Below are 15,474 nucleotides of genomic sequence, written 5' to 3'. Positions count from 1 at the left end.
ATCCAGCATGCTGGGGCTCCATGCCCACTCAAGAAAGGAGAGCAGCCCAGAGCCCTGGGCAGGGGTTGAGCAGTGTTTAAGTACACTTTTTGGGGAGGGCGGGGACTTTACACACATCATAGTTTCCTTTAACAAATCACCATACACTGCTGGAAAATCAAACAATAATTCTTAGACTTGATTAGTACATTCATTGGCGGGAACAGGCTGGGCAGGGGTGATTGGTCACTTCTAAGCGGGGTACACATTCAAACTGATTGGTTTTGGGGCCTGGATGCCTACCGAGCTGGGCTACACAGGGCCCTAAGTTATTAAACAACTAAATGGTCAGTAGGGCATTGTCTTAACTGCCTTAGGAGTTTCAGGTTCTGTGTGTAGTTCAGAAACTTTACAATACCTAGTCCTTTACTTTTTAACCCAGCCTTTGCAGTTTAGAAGCAGCTTTACAATGCCTGGTCCTTTACATTTTAACTCAGGCTTTGCAGCTTAGAAACTTTACCCTTTCAGAAATGTTTATGACATAAAAGAAGTTGTGATTTCTTTCTTCTAGGCTCCTGTACTGGCAGTGTAGGTCAGCTGTTATTTTATGGATAAGAGTATTCTAAAATAAGGATGCAGTGAATTCTTTGAACAGTTTTAAGCTCTAAATTCCACAGTAAGAAAATAGCATTCTTTACATTTTCTGTGTATAGTATGTTCATGGACTACAAATGTAATTAAATGTATTAGTACTGTGATAGGCTCTATCTACAGTTATTTCTTTGTTTTAAATTTTCAATCTAAAGAGTTTTTAGAGTACATATGTTAATGTTAGGTTCTGTCTATATAACAAAAAAAAAAAAAGACACAAGCTTAAACTATCTGGTTTATTTTTACCCCACATAAAAGAAATTGATATATAGGCAGTATAGTATCACTCCATATCAGTGACGCAGGCTCTTCCTTTATGCTCCCCTATTTGTATTGTGCTCCTTAATCCTAATGATTGCTTCATGGCCCAAAATGATCATGAAGCACCAGCCATCATGTCTGGGTTTCAGGTCAACAGAAGGAGAAAGTGGGAGAGAACAAAATTGCAGAGGTCCTAGCTAAATCACTTTCCATAAGCAGCTATTCAATGAATCCCACAAAACATTGGACTGAACATTTTAATGTGGCTACAACTACCCATAAAGGGGGCTAAGAATAAAATCTTTATTATTATATGAAATGTAACCAATGGAAAATTTGGCTTTTATTAGTAAGACACAAGGAATAAATGGCATGGGTTTGGATTTTAACTTTTGCATTTGGTGAAATGTTACTGGTTGCATGGTAATTCCTTGTGTGTGCTGACCGTGCATATCTTTTTCTTCCTCTTGTATCACCAGGCCACCGGAACCTGTTTACAGCACTGTGAACAAACTGTGTGATAAGCCTGCTTCTCCCAGGCACTATTCCCCTGTTGAGTGTGACAAAAGCTTCCTTCTCTCAGCTCCCTACCCCCACTACCACCTAGGCCTGCTCCCTGACTCTGAGATGACCAGGTACTGCATGCGCTTCCTCACCTCATCTTCTCGAATTGCATGTGCTTCCACAAGGATGAGTGGGTAGGACCCACCTCTGCTCACTTTCCTTGAACACAACAGCAACATCTTCCCCAAGGTGGAGAGATGTTCTGCTTCTGTGGTGTGGTGGGAGAAATTAAGAACATTGCCTTTTTTTTCTTTCTTGGTGTGATCACAGAGCATTCAAATAAGATCACATGATGTTCCACATGTTCTTGATTCCTGTACATTTTAATGAGGTATTAATTATATTGTTCCAGAACAATTAATTTTGGAATTTACTTATCACCATTTCCCTTATACAGAAGGATGAAAGAGAAAATTATATTTTTTAATAATTTTTAATAAGTGTTTACTATGCCCCAGATGTAACTTGGGCATAGATATTATTATTGTCATTTAACATTCTAATTCAAATATTAAATTATTAGTACCATTTAACTGACTCTTGAGATATTAAGCAACATATCCCAAAGTACAGAATTAATTGATTCTGCCTAACTTTATAAAGAACTTGTTCTAAATCTAAAGACTGCATAAATTCTACATTAATATTCTAGAACCTGTGTATGATTAAAAAACAACAACAACAACAACAAACTATCTTCAGAGTAGCCAAAGTCAGAAAGGACAGTAAGCAAAACAGAATCCAATATTCCATAATGTAGTTCCAATTCTATCTAAATTGAGATCCCAATTTTAATATTCTTACACATAATGGGGTGCTTATATAGTTGTGTTTTCGTATATAATATCTTCATAATAATTGCTAGGACTGGAGAAAATACAGGTTGTAGAATGGATATAACAAGAGAGTCTTTTTAGAACCTCATATTTATATACATATTTTTAAATTAGTTTAGTCATCAATTATTGATCTCCCTAGGGGAATTATATAGCATATTTTATATCTAATATTTCTAGAAATAAACTTAAAAACATAACTTTGACTAATTAGTTGGAGCATTTTCACTGATTTGAATCAATTAAAGCTTACTGGTAATTCGGAACACTTTATGAATGTTAATTAAATCAACACAACCAGAGGGAAATGAAAGGGTGTCACACTGCAGTCAGGACTTTTGACTTAACATTTGTTGAGCTCTTCCTCTGCACCAGCTATTTGTTAAAGCACTTCTTACAAATTATTATTTTTTCAATCTTCACAGTCACCTTACGTGGTAAATGTTATCATTATCTTCATTTCACAAACACAAGAAAATTGAGACTTGAGAAGTTACCTGATTTTCCAAGATCTTCCACTAGCAAATGACAGAGCTGAGAGTCAGACCCTGGTGACAACTGCCCCAACAGAACTTAGCCCTGCATTGGCACCGGCATGATGGCAGAGACATTTTTGCTCACTGAAAGGATTTTCCATCCATTTCTCTTTTCTACCTTTGTCTTATTTCTCGGGTGCAGTGTCAGTGATTTTTTTTTTAAACCCATGCTTTTTTTTTTTTTTTTTTTTTTTAAATGAACATGAAAGTTACAGTGGTTTCTTTGCATCCCACTGGGGATTTTGAAGCATCCCTCCTTAAAAATTCAACAAATAGCAGCTATAGGGTCTACCTCCTGGATATATTTTGATTTTTTTCTTTCTTTTTTTTCCTTTCTTTCTTATTTTTCAAATTTAAAAAAAATGCAGTATAATGTTTAGTATGCCTTTTTTAAATTATAAGATCCCAGCAATTCTGATATATATCAGTCCCCAACCTAGAACCACTGCCCCCCACCCTTTGGGAATTCAATTTTCTATTTTAATTGTTTTCGTTAGTTCTTTATTTTTTATATTATCATATTATTTATTTTATCATCTATAAAAAGTCACACACAAACCCATTTCAGTGCCCATGTGACTAGTACACTGATACCAAAAATCTTGATTTCACCCCTCTTAGTTCCTCTTATAGAGTTTTCCAACTCAGTAAATGACACAATGCATCTACCCTTTGCTCAAGCCAAAAACTTGAGTCATTCTCCATACCTTATTTGCCCTTGTATCCATCATCAATTTGTCTTCAAGTCCTATTGATTCTACCTCCAAAATGCATCTCAAATCTATTCACTACCCTCTACTTTTGCTTCCACCACTTTAAACCAAACACCTATCATCTGCCACCTACAATAGCCTTCTAATTGGTCTTACCCTTTGTACAGCTGGCTTATTCAGAATGAATCCAAAGTGATTTGTTACGATTACAGATCAAATCTCTCTCCTTTTGCATTTGGGATAAAATGCAAAATTATTAACAGAGCACCCAGGCCCTGCATGATCTAGCACCCGCCTGCCTCTTGAACATCTCATTTCACTCCTCTTTGCTGACCGCAGTGTTCACATCAGCCTTCTATTTATTCACAAAATGTGCTAAATCTCTTCCTCTCTCAAGTGCTTCACACATGCCTCTCCCTCAAACTGAAAAACTCTCCTTAGACTTTGCCTAATTAACTTCTGGTCATCTTAGATCCAAGCTTGAATTGTACTTCCTCAGATTAGCTACCTAAAAGAGAAAAATCAGGTCCTCTGTTATTCTCTCTCTCTCCCTCCCTCCCCCCACCCCTTTCTCTCTGAACTCTCTCTCTCCCTCATGCTCTAAGATTCAAACAATTTATAATTGTACATTTATGTGTTTTTCAAACTAAATGCCTGCCTGCCATTCTAGCTAGCTCAGTGAGTGGAATTTTATCTGGTTTGGGCATTCTGTATCCCTAATACTCAACACAGTCTTAAGTTTGGCACACCAGGAGCTCCAAATTATTGAGTTAATAAGTAAACATGGAAATAATACCTGCAGGCAAGCAAACTGATGCTTGTTTCAGGAACAGGTCATAGCTCAAGCTGTGCTTTCCCCAGCTCTCAGCCTACATAAAACTATCCCATGAACAAATGATCTATACATGGAAACAGATAATAACCAGAACTCACTTCATGTTGCACTCCAACTTAAATTATTTTAATGGTCAATGTCCACATTATAGGTCCATTAGATAACTAAAAAGACTGGGCAATTTGTTTCACAGATTATTTATTTTCTCTCCAATGGAAAATAACCTCTCCAATATCTTGAAAGAAAATATTCTCTTTCAATGTCTTGAAATGCAGCCAACCATTTAGGGGAACATTCAAGAATTCTTGCTCCATTTGCTATACCATCCCTTGCCTTTCTCACTGTATTTTTTAATAACTCATAGAATCTCAGGTAGAGAAGAACTCAGCTAGACAAGCCCTTATCTAACTCTAGTAATGCTGAGGAACCCAACTCATTTTCTATGAGTCGATGTCTTATTTCCAATCATAGAAATAAGATAAAAATATTTTGGAATCTTATGTACTAAATGACATAGTATAAGAATATACCAATTCATTCAACCAAGATTTATCAACCACCAGCCGAATGCAAAGTACTATACCTGGACAACTTTTTACAAAGCTAAAACATCAACAAAAAATATTGAAGATATGCCTGAACTTTAAGCTGCTGTATGGGATGATGTGTACCTTTTCAGGGCATTGGAAAATTTCCCAGAGTGTATCTCAGAAATGTGCACATATTGAAACAACAGTTTCAGCCTCTGATTAGTACATGAGCTAGCTCAATGCAAGTCAGCATGTGAAACTAGGCTTACATTTGTGACAGTTTAATTCCTAATTATCATTCAGAAAAATACAGGCAAGTCAGCAAAATAAATGAGTTATTTTATCCATATTCTCTGAGTTTCAATGGGAACACGCAAATTCTTAGGTCTTTGAGTTGATAACCAATACCCAGGAACAAATTAATTACCTATGTCATTTACTTTTAAAAGGTTCATCCAAAAGAAAACAAAGAAGTTGTAAGTTTTCCTTAGGATACACTTTAGCTTACTTTGCACAGTGCCTAAGACTTTCCCTTATGTTTAGAGTTAATAGATTTTTTTAGACCATGCACAAAGAAGAAATGGGAAGATGTGGGAATAAAACTGAAATTTGAAGTTCATTGAAAAATAGATAACATTACTGTGGGCTCCTGCTAATCTAATATATCTCTTTTTCTTTTTTAAAAAAAGTAATTGTTGATGTTCAATTGATTTTTCTACTTTGAAAGAACAAATTATTCAACTTTTGATATTCCTAGGTCAAGGAGAATAGTGTTCTTGGCTGTTTTCTTAAAATATACGGCATATTTTCATTTTTCTTTTACAAAGATGGTCTTAATTATTGTTATTTTGCATTTGAAAAATAGAGCCTGAGATAAACCAGCCAATTAAAATGTATTGGCAGATTTGAGATAGGAAATGCATTCTGAAGCATTATGTGAATATAAAATATCTCTTCTCATTGAAGATAATATATTCGTGGAGCTTTTACATACCAGGCATTACCCTGGATGTTTGGGATTCAATGGTGAAAAACACATCATCTCTTCCCTTAATCAGCTCACAGACAAATGATGAATTATTTACTTTGTAATATATAACTGCTAAGAGACCTATTTTTCTAATGTAATGTAACTCTATAACTATTAAAAGACAAACTTTAGACACATTAAAATTGACTGTTTATTTTAGCAAAGAATATTTCATGAATCAGGCAACACTCAGAATCAGAACAGATTTAGAGAGCCCCACAGCAACATGAGCAGAGACCTTTAATAGGCCAAACATAGAAATGAAGAAATCATCTGATTGGCTACAATAATGTTTCTGCCTTATCTGTGCATGGGGGGACGAGTCGAGTGCTTGTGATCATCTGAAGTCCTGCTATTTGTTATACTTCTAAGTTAGGTTTTAGTTTCTTTATTTATTGTTGAAGTTAATTATGTAAGAACTCAAAATATGGAGCCGGGAGTAGTGGTGCATGCCTGTAATCCTAGCCTCAAAGAAGGCTGAGACAGGAGGATCCTCAGTTTGAAATATATATATACACAGCTTCAAGTTAATGGCCTCATGCTTATTTAAATTATCAGAACTAAAATCAGATTGGTATAAGAGGTGCTAATCAGAGCAGCACAATCTTAGGCTGTCCCTTCTAAAAGAGATATGAATATACTCACAGGAATGTCCCCCTTCCACTCCTTGTTTTGCCAACTCTAATCATAGATAAGAAGCATTGTCTGTGGAAAATAAAATATTTGCTTCTCACATATTCATCTTTCAATCTTGCTTATAATTCTGCTCTGCAGAGCTTAGACAACCTATATCTATGATTCCCTTTTTGGAATAGAGTAGAAAGTTGGCAGCCTCAAAACTTCTAGTTTGGAGACACAAAACAAGATGTGTATCTCACCAGACCCCAATCATGGTGACCTATCTTTGGCAAACTTTCTCTCCTTGAAAACAATAGAAAATATATTACATGTTTTAACAGTCTCAAAATCTATAATTCTGAAATAAAATATAAATCCCAGATCTAATCTATCATAGAAGTACATGTGAGTCTCTAAAAGTAAGCAGAGGAGTTGCCTCCTAACTCTCTGTTTTTCTTGCAATTATCAGAAAGACACGGAATTTATCAGTCATAATAGGGAAGAAATATTTTCTAAGTAAAATAAATACCACACAGTAAATCTGATGGTACATAAAAGCACAGTGCATCCTGAGACTACCAGTAGCTCTGTGTAGCTAAGGGTGGATGATGAGATTGGAGTTACATAGGCAGTTGCAAATCGCAGAGGGTCTTACTTGCCAGGCTGAGGAATTTGTACTTTATCCTATAGCTGTGGGGAGCTGTTGAAGAGTTTCAAAGCTGAGCAAGGACACTATCTGATTTGTGTTCTTTGGAAGATTGCTCTATCAGCTCTATGAAAACATTTGAAGGCAGGGAAAACAGTTAGTATGTATATATCATACAATAGGTTTAAAATCCTGAAAAACTGAACTGAGACTATAGAGATATTTACAAATGGATTTAGAATTATTTATCAAATAGCACTTGGTAATTGGCTGTTTCAGGGAAAGAATTCTCTGGCTGAGGGTATTTACTAGATGGTGACCACATTGCCTCCTCTTGAAGTGAGTGTACACTCTAGTCCATAATAACTACACTTAATCAAAAACCTCCTACATGACTATGAAAGTGAAAGGAGACAAAGTATTTCAGGTCTCTCATTTGAGGGGGTGGCAATGTGGTGTTTTACAGAAACAAGAATTCTACCCACACCGTCTAGGTTCAAGGGCTTTCTTTTGGTCATATTAATGATATGCATTTTAATTAAGCACTTTTCTCTCAGAACTTTAATTTTCTTATCAGAAAATAAGGCAAAAAATCATATCTGTACTATTCCCCTCTCGAAATGGCTGTGAGGATCAAGGGAAATGGAACCAGTGAGTTATTTTTTTTTTTAGGAGAGATAGAGAGAATTTTTTAATATTTATTTTTTAGTTTTTGGTGGACACAACATTTTTATTTTATTTTTTATGTGGTGCTGAGGATCGAACCCAGTGCCCCACGCATGCCAGGCTAGTACTCTACTGCTTGAGCCACATCCCCAGCCCCCAAGCCAGTGAATTTTCATCTAGGCACTATCTGTGTTAGTCTTTATTAATTGTTTCCATATGCTTATTCTATTTTAAAGCTGCAAGCCTGTGTATATTTATTTTTATTGCTATAACAAATCAGGTGAAAAATACGTATCAGCACAGGTAAATTCCCTGAGGCCATAAGAAAGCCTTTGATGCTAAATTCATCTATCATTCTTAGCAGTCATCCTCGTTGTAAACATAGACAAAGTAATATAGTTTCCCTTTATATTTATGTTTATAGGCTCCCTATAAAAGGTGGTATGTTTCTAAACTCATGTGTGACTTTAAACTTATATGAGATAATTTTCTTTTGTATCTGCTCATGTAGTACTATTTCTGCCCTGCATATATCTTCTCAGGAATGTGAACAAAACAATAGCTACTCTATGTGGAAGAGAGATTAATAATCAATCAAGGACTCCATATATGTATCTTGTCAGTTCTAATAATGCCAGCAACTTTGCAGAATGTGGGCTTTGATCTAGCAAGTGAAGGGATCTAGACGCTCTACCCAGGGCATGCACACAGCTAAGCTCATGTTCTCATGGAGCCTTAGTGCCACCTGCTCTGCATACCTCAGCTTCTCACCCAGTCCTCTTCTCTCTCATCCACTCTGCCTGGGACCTATGGATCCTGAAAGAAGACTTGAGCCTTACGCATATTGTTTAATCTGGGAAATAGCACCATTAAAAAAGAAAAAGAAGATGCTTAACAAATCAATGACCTTCTTATGCCCTTAAAAGACTGATATGATCTTAAAGAATTCTTAATTTCATTTTTAATTAAAACCAGGAGAAAAAGCCCTCTGGGCATGGCTCATAAGGCATAGCCCCTTTCTGAATTTATGCAGCAGCTTTTTTTTCAAAGGTTTTTGCTGCCTTTTTGAAGTAGGTGATCACTAAGCCCAATCTGAATTAAGAAAAATAAGGAGAGATTAATTGACTCTCACAAAGGCACAGAGGCTGCTCTTACTGCATTCAGTTTTACAGCCAGTTCTCTCTGCAATGTGATCTATACAAGGATTCATAGTGAAAGAAATATTTTCTAACTAGACACTTTTTAAAAAGCTAATGATCTTGTCTATTGCCACATTATTTTTAAAAAAAATTTTTTTTGGATATTAGGGGAAAATATGCTTTCATTAAGAATTCAATAAAGTTGGGAGGAGGTTGTGGCTCAGTGGTTGAGCACTTGCTTCACATGCGTGAGACACTGGGTTCGATCCTCAGCACCACATAAAAAAATAAATAAAACAAAGATATTATGTCCATCTACAACTAAAAAAATTTTTAAAGAATTCAATAATGTTTTAAAAGCACAACATTTGTAATTTAAAGACAAACTCATCTTATTCTCTAAACACTTATGTATTCTGCATGGCAACCCTAGCAGGTAGGATGGCAGTAGAAGGTTCTGTCAGGGTCAAATACCTTGTTATGGCAGAGATGGAAAGTGAACAATGATTGATCTTTGCTCTAAAATTCCTGTTCTTTGATGTTAAAATAACTCTTGAGATGAAGCTATCTAAATTTAATTGATGTGCTTTTTTTAAAAAAAAATTATTTCTCTATTCAGATTGTACGAATGTTTTCCCTTAGTTTTAGGTTGTCTTTTTTGTGTGTTTTGAGAACAATCTTTATATTTTAATTGCCATTGTATTACTAGACCAGAGAATAAACACAATTTCAAAAGCAGTCTCCTATGAAGTAATGAGAACATTCTGCACAAAATCACTATAGCAACAAATTGTAGGACTCAGAAAGAATAGAGATAGTATTAAACCATAACACTCATGGCATAGATATTAATTAAATCCATTAATATGTATTGAGTGCTTTTATATGCTAGCACTGTTCTGAAACTTTTACATGTACTAACTTATTTTATCTTTAAAACAACCTAAAAAGTATGTATAATTATACCAATTTTATATAAAAATGCAGTTCATGATTTGACAAACAAATGGAACAATGAATGAGATGAGATCACTGAAAATGAGGACATCAGGATGTATACTTGTATTAGTTCTATTTAATCAGGATTTTGTTTTATTCCGTGATATGTTCCTCATGACCAAAATGGTACCCAACATATAGTTCTAGTACTAACAGGGCTGATGAGCTGGGTGATATTCTTGACTACAATGATAATAATAACAGCAATCACCATTGTATTTGTAATCTTATCACCTACCAGATGGTACTTTTCACAAATCAACTCATTAATCTCCATAATACCCCAAGAAGTTGTGTGTCATTATTTTCCCATTTTGGGGTGAAAAAAAATGAGGTCTGAAGAAATTAAGTAACCTAAGGTCAAACAGGTAAGGTTTAAACCTGAGTAGACTTGCACCAGGATCTAGGTTTTAGCAAATATTTATTGAATGTTGTTCTAGTCCCAGGGGGAGAAAATATTGGGCTCCTGCTAAAATAGTTAGAACTGTTGTACAAATTTCATTTAGGTCATGAATTCTGCTTGAGAAAAAGGGTACCCCATTTCACTACTGTCAAATCTCTTTCAATAGATGATAGGTAGATAGACAGACAGACAATGAATACATGAATAGGAACTGAGAGTCTAAAGTCAGTGTTAGGGTTTGGATTCTGCCTCTACAACCTTCTAGCTTTGTAAATTTGAGCAAGTGATTTTTCTGAGCATTAGCTTCCTCATCTGTAAAGCAGCAATAGTTGTAGTATTCACCTCATGAGGCTACTCTGAAAATTTAATGATGTTACATATAAAGAGCTTAGAGCAATATCTGTTAGGTATGAAGCAGTCCATAAATTTTAGTTGTCATTATATGTGTGTGTATTAAGTGATATATTATGAACCCTTTGCCCCAGATAGATACCTCAGATTTAGATGAGAATGAATTTTGTTCAAGAACAATTATAGAAGGCTGTTTCCATTCAAGGCCATTCATTCATGGTGAGTTCAGTAAATTGTGAAGGGAGATGAATGGTAGGCTTGGCATTATGGGAGAGGGTCTGTGCAAGTCTGCCGGTGTTGACAGAGAGAGCTAATTATTTTAGAGTACAGCATTTGTTGTTTTATTTAAAGAATCAAAATTTACCTCTCTGAGCAGAGAAAATAAATCTCCCACTTCAACCCTTTAATTCAGTTCTGCAGACCTTAGGCTCCTGTGAAGTTTAAGAGATTTCTTGAACAGGGTTTTATAATTCGGCAGGGATGTGTGTACCAAATTGAATACAAAAACTTAAGATCCCTCTATTGCAAAGAAATTGAACACATTGGAGGGGAGAGGTGAATTGTATGGCTGACTTTAAAAGGAGGAGGGAATATTGGGCTCCTGCTAAAATAGTTAAAACTGTTGTCCAAATTTCAAAAGGATCTCCTTCCTCTGTATGAAGGACATGCATGCCACGGCCTATTGCATGGAAAACAGCATTCAGACTAGACTTCAACCCTGGCTCCTCCCCTTTACAAAGTTTCTTGTGGACATTCTATCTAATAGAATAGATTGGCCCAACACTGTGTGGATAAGAAATGAGAATCCGATTTCTCTTTGTTATTTCCATCCCTCTCAAATTCATCTAATGTTCTCCTTCCTTTCTTATGTCTGTCATAACCCTGAGGATATCCTTGTGTCAACCTTATAGGTTAAAGGATAACAAAAGGCTCATATAAATTCAGAGACAGAGGGGTCCACGGATGGATCAAACAATTTAGTTAGACCTTTATATTTTCCAGAAGAAGAAGCTACCAGTCAAACTGCAAATGTGTAATAAATGCTTGTTTTAGGGTAGGTACTTCTGAGGAAACACAAAACAAATGTGGATAAATCCTGTTCTCAAAAAGATTAGTGACCACTAGACCTAGATGGTTTATTTGGGGACTGTAGTCGACAAACATTTGTAATTTTTTTAAAACTTTAAGAATTTATTGTGAATTGTATTTCAAGTATATGTGAATTTTAATTAACTTTCATTATATAATAGTAGCCTTATTTATTTTTGACCTGGTCTCTTCTGAAACTACAGATTTTATTTCTTGAGAGCTGGCATTCAGAGATTCATGGTGTGAAATTTGAAGGTCAGATGATACCCAGTTTTCCTTCCAGCTTCTCCCACTCTCATCTGAATAATTAATTCCTTGTTAAGTTCTTACTAATCTTCCAAAGAGTGGAATCCATGTTAGCGCTAGGCCTTAGGCTACACTGGGCATGGAAAGTGGCTATGGAAAGAAAAAATAAGCCTCTGACCAGATTCCTCCCATTATCATTGATGAAATTCTAAGACTCTTCTTTTCTCCCTTTAGGGTCCCTTGGTGACCCATAAGTTGTCCTAGATAAGCATTTCCACACTCCTACGCTACAACTTTTTTCTCATTGTTTTCCTGTAGGATATACCTCACTTAAAGCAATGTACCTAAGTCTCCTCACACTTGGCATGTTCCAGCCCCTTAGATGACATTTGTTCAGATACAGATCTCTTTTCTCACTGTTGGCCATGTTGGCGCACCATGCTAGTTTGAACTTCTAGGATCACGATGCTGTCTGATAGAGGCAAAGCAAGAAGCTTGACATCATTTTTGCAAAGGTGTTTTTGACAGAGACTTTCCTCACCCTGGAAAGCTCCTTCATAGTTACAAGTTTCATGTTACTTCATGGAGATCCTCATTTCTGTCCCTTAGTGGGTATCAGTTCTAGCAGGAGGGGAGGAGTTGCCCCTTGACCAAATTTAACTCAATGGCCTTCCCCATTTCAACTTCAATTATCCAGAGAAGCTCTGTTGCTGTCCCAGACAACTTTCCTGCCCTGATTTTTATATTGAAACCCGTTCCTCTGGGATCCTTGTGACCCACAAAAAAGCAGCCTCTAATCCAAACTCTTTCCCCAGCAGAGAAATAGAAAAGACAGACACAGACTTTATTATTATTATTGATTTTTTAAAAAATAAATGACAACACAATTCTTATTACAATTCTTACTACACATATAGAGCACAATTTTTCATATCTCTGGTTGTATACACAGTATATGCACACCAATCCATGTCTTCATACATGTACTTTGTATAATGATGTCCATCACATTCCACTATCCTTGCTAACCCCCTGCCCCTCCCTTTCCCTCTCACCCCTATACCCTATCTAGAGTTCATCTAATCCTCCCATGCTCCCCCTCCCTACCCCACTATGAGTCAGTCACCTTACATCAGAGAAAACATTTGGCGTTTGTTTTGAGGGAGATCGGCTAACTTCACCTAGCATTATCTTCTCCAACGCCATCTATTTACCTGCAAATGCCATGATTTTATTCTCTTTTATTGCTGAGTAATATTCCATTGTGTATATATGCCATATTTTTTATCCATTTACCTACTGAAAGGCATCTAGTTTGGTTCCACAGTTTAGCTATTGTGAGTTGTGCTGCTATAAACATTGATGTGGCTGTGTCCCTGTAGTATGCTGTTTTTAAGTCCTTTGGTTATAGACCAAGGAGAGGGATAGCTGGGTCAAAAGGTGGTTCCATTCCCAGTTTTCCAAGGAATCTCCATACTGCTTTCCATGTTGGCTGCACCATTTTGCAGTACTACCAACAATGTATGAGTGTACTTTTTTGCCCACATCCTCGCCAACACTTATTATTGTTTGTCTTCAAAATAGTTGCTATTCTGACTGGAGTGAGTCTTATTAAGAAAGTTGTGGCCTAATCCCACATGATAAAGATTAGGGACTACTTTTTCTTCTATTAGATACAGGGTCTCTGATTTAATTCCTATGTCCTTGATCCACTTGAGTTGAGTTCTGTGCATGGTGAGAGATAGGGGTTCAATTTCATTTTGTTGCATATGGATTTCCAGTTTTCCCAGCAATATTTGTTGAAGAGGTTACCTTTTCTCCAATGCATGTTTTTTTCACTTTTGTCTAATATAAGATAATTATAATTTTGTGGATTCATCTCTGAGACACAGACTTTTTTAATTGAGCATAATTAACATTCAGTTTCAGGAGCACTATCTTTTTGTTAAAGTATGTTCAATTTGTACTCTATATGAAATAATACCATACATGCTGTGGTGAAGTCACATCATATGTGGATGACTCTAACATGTCCTAGAGGGGTTGGGTCATTGTAATGTGCACTGTTGGACTTCCGAAGATATGGTCAAGTACACTTCTCATCAACTCTGCTTGACCCTGTGAAAGGTAATAAAACAAAAATCAATTCAGTAAACTTAGAGGATTGAAAAGGAACAGATTAAGATGTGCAAAAGGACTTTATTTTCAGCACCAGTCACTCTGAAAGTTTGCTTAGCATGCTAAGTAAATGTCAGTGCTTGGCAAGGTGAAGGTAATTGCCATGCCCTTTCTCCAATGTTCTTTCTGCCAACTATAAATGAAAAGAAAGGAGAAGAAAAATGCATTGCAAATAAACCATCCTAAGAGTCCTACATATCATTAAATCATAGAATATGTGACCATAAAAGATTAGAAGATTGTATCCAAACTCTTAAAATTTTGAGAAAATATTAATCAAGCAAAATCAAAAGATATATCCTAAACCTCACTGTCACACAAGTGGTGTGTTGCAGATAGAGAACTTGGATCAAAGACATCAGGTACCCTTGCTTTTTCTCACACACAAGCCTATAAATTCAACTGAATGCAGTCCTTCTGATTGTGGGAAGTTTGTAAACCGTAGATCAAACCTACAAGGAAACAGGACTGTTACCTCAGGGAAACAGTGCTTACCTTGAGAGAAGTTGGATTGAGCTGGAGACAGGAATTGTGGTTTGCTTTATACAATTGTGAGTTGATTTAATTTCTGTAATATGTATGTTTTAGTTTTGTTAAGACTCCCCCAAAAAGACTTAGCAATTCCACTCATAGGTTTTCATTTCTCTTTTTTATACACCTATGTCTATGCAAAACTTAGGTAAATGCTCATAGCAACAGTGTTTACAATATTTAAAAAGTAAAAACAACCCAAATGCCCATCACCTGACAAATGAATAGATGGTATGTGTTAAGACTAGCCAGTGGAATATTATTCAAACAGAAAAAGGAATGAAGTACAGATACATGTTGCAGCATAGGTGAACTTTGAAAAAGCTAAATGAAAACAAAAGTGAGTCACAAAGGATTGTTCCATATTGGATGGTTCCATTCATATGAAATGTTCACAATGGGGCAATCTACAAAGGCAGAAAGTGACTTAGTGATTGTCTAGGACTGAAGGGAGAGGTTGTGGGAATTGGAAGCAAATGATAATGGGTATAGGGTTTCTTTGGGGTGGGGGTGGTAATGAAAATGTTTTAAAATGAAACTATGATAATCATTGCCTAAATAAGAGCAAATGCCTGATGAATTTATGGTATTAAATTATCTCAATAAAACTGTTAAAATTCATTTAAAAGTTAAATAATTCCTATAGCAACAATGAACTAAGATTATACCCTTA

General features: G+C 36.0%; 1 protein-coding gene across 11 annotated transcripts in view; it reads left to right on the top strand.

Moving 5' to 3' along the window:
• The window catches only part of Dlg2 (discs large MAGUK scaffold protein 2), a 2,013,368-nt gene that overhangs the window by 1,571,085 nt on the left and 426,809 nt on the right, over positions 1–15,474 (top strand). For 7 of the 11 annotated variants that reach the window (XM_077797652.1, XM_026384678.2, XM_077797650.1 and 4 more), the window contains one exon: positions 1,371–1,526. The exons of the other annotated variants lie outside the window; for them this stretch is intronic. In XM_077797652.1, coding sequence (XP_077653778.1) covers positions 1,371–1,526 — 156 coding nt within the window. The remainder of the gene's footprint in view (positions 1–1,370; positions 1,527–15,474) is intronic. 11 annotated transcript variants of the gene reach the window in all.

Source organism: Urocitellus parryii, chromosome 4, assembly GCF_045843805.1.
Source record: "Urocitellus parryii isolate mUroPar1 chromosome 4, mUroPar1.hap1, whole genome shotgun sequence".
NCBI lineage: Eukaryota > Metazoa > Chordata > Mammalia > Rodentia > Sciuridae > Urocitellus > Urocitellus parryii.
The sequence above is the reverse complement of the archived record's forward strand: the minus strand, read 5'-3'. Positions and strand labels throughout refer to the sequence as shown.